This window comes from Mesocricetus auratus, unplaced genomic scaffold (genome assembly GCF_017639785.1).
Source record: "Mesocricetus auratus isolate SY011 unplaced genomic scaffold, BCM_Maur_2.0 Super-Scaffold_4256, whole genome shotgun sequence".
NCBI classification, from domain to species: Eukaryota; Metazoa; Chordata; class Mammalia; order Rodentia; family Cricetidae; genus Mesocricetus; species Mesocricetus auratus.
The window spans coordinates 49,745,692-49,751,002 of NW_024429182.1; the positions used below are offsets into that span (position 1 = coordinate 49,745,692).

The 5,311-nt window shown below is 40.0% G+C and overlaps 1 protein-coding gene across 1 annotated transcript; it reads right to left on the minus strand.

Moving 5' to 3' along the window:
• Window positions 1-1,278: 1,278 nt before the first annotated feature.
• On the minus strand, window positions 1,279-4,862 carry LOC121141071 (secretoglobin family 2A member 1-like). Its single transcript, XM_040747905.1, has 3 exons — window positions 4,706-4,862; window positions 2,867-3,054; window positions 1,279-1,472 (listed from the first exon to the last, which is right to left on the minus strand). Exons 1-3 carry the CDS (start codon window positions 4,761-4,763, stop codon window positions 1,434-1,436), a joined length of 285 nt encoding a protein of 94 aa, XP_040603839.1. The 5' UTR covers window positions 4,764-4,862; the 3' UTR covers window positions 1,279-1,433.
• Between the last annotated feature and the right edge of the window lie 449 nt (window positions 4,863-5,311).

A 5,311-nucleotide genomic window follows, 5' to 3' on the forward strand; every position in this document is an offset into this window, starting at 1 on the left:
ATTTCTCATAGAGTCTGTTTTAATTATTGGATCATATTCTCTTCAAACCAGGACAACTTGATTTATTCCTGTGGTTTTTGTTGTGTGTTTCTTTTGACCTGTTTTCCTTGGCTGAAAATTCGGGCAGCTCTAGTTAGGGAAGAATGGATTTATCTGGTTTAAAGTTCAGAGTTATGGAGCCCATCACAGCAGGGAAGAGACGGTGACAGGCAGGGATGACACAGCAGCAGGGACAGGAAGCTGGCTGAGCACATTTTCATCTACATGCACGAAGCAGAGAAGGGACATACGATGTGGGGCCAGGCTTTAAAACCTCAAATCCTCTCTGAGTGATGTCTTTCTTCCAGCAACGCTCCATGTTTTAAAGGAGCCGATCTCAACTTATGGGTCATGATCCCGATCATAGGGATCGCATATCAGATATCTTGCATGCTAGATATTTACATTGCAACTCAGAACAGTAGCAAAACTACAGTTATGAAGTAGCAACGAAAATAATTTTATGGTTGGGGCCATCACATCGTAGGAGCTTTTAAAGGACTGCAGCATCAGGAAGATGGAGAACCACTGCCCTATAATTTCCACAGCATTCACAAATGTCTCCACATACTGGGGACCGAGTGTTCAAACACACACGTCCATGGGAGACATTTCTGACACTCAGTCACCACAGGAACCCAGGGAAAAGCACTCAGGGAACAGACACACTACCCTCCTCCCTCATTATCAGAGGAGACAGTTTACTTTCCTTGTGTCAGAGTCCTGCTTGTTTTTTTTTCATTTTATTAAGTTTGACATAAGAAACATTTGCCATACTAGTCATTTTCTTTGATTCCTAACTTCATCAGGACATCTTGCCATTAATGGAAGTATCTTAAAAACAAAACAAACACGCAAACAAACGCTCTGAAGTTGATCAAAGCCCTTTTCCTCATATGAGATGATCATATGATTTCTTGCCCTGAACCTGAGCTCTGATTGAGTGGTCTATGTGGGGCCATCTTTGTTTCCTAGTTCTTGTAGACACAGCATCCTGGTGACAGCAGGACTGTGGGCACACCCCAGCCTCAGACCCCAGCACGGTAATGCGTAGGATGAAGAGTAGAGGTAGTGGTGAGAAAGCAGCCAGAGAGGGGACTCATGCATGGTGAGGGGGAGACACTTTCCTGCCTTCATATCCCTTGAAGGCTGCTCGGGAGGCAGGTGTGGGTATGTGTCCTTGAGTGGAGGTTAGCAGGGCTTTTAAGCCCCCGGTTTTAAAAGATCACAAAAGGATCATTGGTATTTGCTTTTAATTTAATGAAGTAGAAAGAAATGCCTTTGAGATTCCAACAATTATCTTGCACTTTATAGACAGAAAGATACAATCACGAAAGAAAAGTTATGATTTGTGGTATCACTGCTGGCTTATGATCCAAAGGTCTCGTGGAAGGTTAATATCCTGAACACTTGTCACTGTTGTAAATGGCAAACTGAAAAGTAATTGAGAAGTGACTTCAATTAGGAATGTTGACTGGAGAGCCCAATATTGAAAGGAAAAAGTTCTTGTTTTTAAATTTTTTCCAATGTTTTCAACTGCTATTAAATATTCCAGAAAAGTCCCAGAGAAGAATCTGACTAGGTACATGCGTTCTATCATTTATGAGAAGAGGAATCATGAAAACAAGAGCAGTAACAAACCCCAAATGATTTTGCATTTTTATTCAAAGACTCCCCTTGATTACTTTTCCCCTATAACTTCAAAAGCCCTCAGCCACTTCTATAGGAACCCATTCTTGGTCCATCTAAAGTGAGAGTCCTCTTTGGCTAAAGGTATTTGAAGACCTCAATTTGAACTGCTCTGCAAGTATTCTCTCAATATTCACACAAGTAAATCCTTGATTAAGAGAAAGAGGGTGACTTAAAAAATTCCCCAATGTTCTAAAACATGAGTTATATTAGAGCCGCATAGAGAACTCCCACCAGTACTTTTAGGGCCATTATACTGTGGTTTTACTTAAAACTGGGCATATTTCTAAGATTTGGCACATGCAGGATGTTTAAAAGGGATCAGGGACACTTTAGATAAGTTCTTAGAACTACATTTTCATACTTGAAAAGATTATATTTACATTACATTACATTATATTTATTAAAGCTTTTACTTGTTTATTATATATACAATGTTCTCTCTGCACATCTCCCTGCAGTCCAGAATATCTCCGGTTTTGAGCCACCATGTGGGTGCTGGGAATTAAACTCAGGATCTCTGAAAGAGATGTCAATCCTCTTACCCTCTGAGCAATCTCTTCAACTTGTCTTTCTTTTTTTTAAGAAACCATTAGTCATTATGTTCTCAAAACTCTGATTTGCTACACTTTTTCTTTATTAGTTCCAAATGAAAGGGTCCATGATCACTGAAACAAAGCAGGGCTTCCTGAGAATCGATTTATTTTTCTCTGACTAAAGAATTTGAGGGGTTTCTATATGTGATGGCATATTATGTGTGTGTTCGTGTGAGTGTGCCTGCCTGTGTGTGTGCACACCTTTATTTGTGTGAGTTGGAAGTAATGGATAAGAGAGTGATCTCCTTAATTTTTATGTTTTTCTTTCATTATTTTAAAATCCTGAGAATAAGATGGAATATCAACTGTGTCTTTCAATGGCTTTCTTGAACAAAATGTCATCACTAAATCAAATCATATCATTTAAAAATAGTACATAGACTGTTTTTACTTTGATCTTATTAGTCACAAAGTTGGAACCTTGTTTTTCCTCATTAGTGGAATATATATGTGGGTGTGTGTGGGGGTATGTATGTATATATAGTTATATAATTCAAGTATATATAGTTATATAATGCAAAAAGGGGGAAATTTATAATTACCTCCATCACAAAAACATTATGCTGAGTCTCATTAGACTGTTTTGCAAAACATTCCTTGAACTTTTCCATAGTACGTCGGATATAAGGAAGAAATGTGTATTTTTGAACTGTTTCGTGATATTCTTCCATAGACACTGATGAGTTAATGGTCTTTGCAATAGCATCATCCAATGCATTGCAGCCAGAACCTGGAAAGACATTGCATTCATCACTGGAGGTCTTAACTCATTAGAGGTTACCTCTCATGACAATGAGCACCTTGAGTACAAATAGAGACACAGATTAGCCAAGGTGGTGGAGCACTGCCAAGTCTGGGACAGAAAATGCAGGCTGTGAGATTCCACTTAGTAACTGCAAAATCTGCCCCTGACACAGCACAGAGAAGCCAAACCTCACACAACCTTCCCTGACAAGGACACTGAGTAGATGGCAGGCCACAGTGGTGGGCATGGTAAGCATTTCGGGTCTTTGATTGGTCAAAGCCTGCCACATTTTGTTACAGTTATGAGAACTTCATAGAGATTGTTCAAATATCCTATAGCTATCAGGTCTAGAATATTGTCCACTTGGCTCTTCACCTCTAGCATTGGCACCACAAAGCATCTTAAACAGAAACTCTAGTACTTGAAGTGACTTCATGCAGAAAATGGTTGCAGCCTGCAAGATTCCTTCAGGTCTCGAAAACTTGCCCCTAACAAGCCAACAAGGGAAGTCAAAACTCACACAACCTTTGTCAGCTATGACACGCAAGAAACAAGAAACCTACCTGGGCGGTGATGGTGCATACCTTTAGTCCCAGCAATTGGGAGGCAGAGGCAGGCAGAACTCTGTGAGTTTGAGGCCAGCTTGGTCTACAAAGCTACTCAGAGAAACCTTGTCTTGAAAACAAAGCAAAAGAAAAACAAACAAACAAGCAAAAAAAGTCAGAAGCTTTGTTCTGATGGGACACATCGAACAGCTGTGTCTTTCTTCTAGTCATGATGCATCTCAGTGCTGCTTGTGAACCCCATGAAGTATTTTAAAATAGTTCATAATTATTAATCACTGTCACCATTAATTCTATCATCTGCATCTAAAAGTATCATAAAACATCAACTCTGTCACTCAAAGTGATGTCATTCAGGCAACTAGTGGAAGAGAAAGAGGTCAGAAAGTAGGTTCAAATTAACTAGTTTTACTCTAAGCATAAGGCTAACCCTGATTTTCCCATCAAGTTAACTGAGAACTCCACCTTCTTGTTATTTTGCTCCAATCTCTCAGATAAGTGAAATAGGCAACATAAACAATACAAATCATACAGAGTCTATACACAGGTGACATGTTTGTACTGACTACATCCTCAGAGACAAAGCTTTACTTCTGTCATTACTTCAGGTGGACTTGAGGAATGTGAGCTATCCTCTCTGCCAGCAGAAATAGGAAGTTAGTGGTCCAATGTCACATGATGCAGTTTGAGAGGAAACTCCTTGCACAGTTAAAGAGATTCATAAGTACAATTATACCGAAGCCCATTTAGGTCCAGTGTCATTTTTATCTTCCCCATTTCCTGTAAAATAATCTCATACCCAAATCCAAAACCTGCCATAGATATCAGGAGAACTGTTACTATCATGGGACCTCCTGCATAGTTATGACATATCCGATGCAACCCCAGCACTGGGGCCGAACCCACATCAGTGATACCTCTTTGATTATCTGGACTAGCATGAGTTTTAGGGATATTGCATTAGATGCTTTGTACCACTGTTGACATGTTCTGGCTCAGGCGCTAGGACTTCTTCCTGTAGAACAGAAAACAACCTGTGCTCCAAAAGCTGCCCACCCTTCCACAGAACTCACTATTGGTTCGGCAGTAAACGGGGATGATGGCCAGCATGAAGACTATGACCAACTTCATGTTGAGGCAGCTCTTGTCGGTCGGTCTCTGGTACAAGATGGAGCTCAGAGAACTTCTGGAGTTGAGACCTCAGCATGCCTCTATTTATTTCTTGGGCAGCTACCTTAGAGTCACCCTGGAAACAAGAACGTAAATCATGAGAACACTGTGACATTGTACCAGACAACATGAGAGAACATGAAACAGAGCCAAAGAGGCCTACGATTTGTTTGTACAAAACAAGGAAACAAATGATTAAGAACAAGACTTTGAGAATTAAAGTTTGACATATGACCACTGGTGACCTTTCCCCAAGCAATTTCAAAAATAATGCAGATTACAGCACTATAGTTTGATCTTTAAAAAGACATTCTCTTCCTCCTTTGCACCCCTCTCTCCTTCATTTATCCCTCTTCATCTTCTTCATCGTCTTCTTCTCACTCCTTTCATTCTTTCCCTCTTTTCTCCTTCATCTTTCTTTGTTCATGTCTTTTCCTTGTCCTTTAATGTTCATTTTCCAATTTTAAGCCACTTCATATTGTTTGCACCTGTTTCTGAGGGTTCCAGTG

Coding starts and splice junctions, on each gene's coding strand:
- LOC121141071 (XM_040747905.1), bottom strand. CDS start 4,763: ATGAAGTTGGTCATAGTCTTCATGCTGGCCATCATCCCCGTTTACTGC. Junction 3,055..4,705: donor CGTTTACTGCCGAACCAATA/GTGAGTTCTGTG, acceptor ATGTCTTTCCAG/GTTCTGGCTGCAATGCATTG. Junction 1,473..2,866: donor ATAATGTTTTTGTGATGGAG/GTAATTATAAAT, acceptor ATTACTTTTCAG/TTTGCCATTTACAACAGTGA.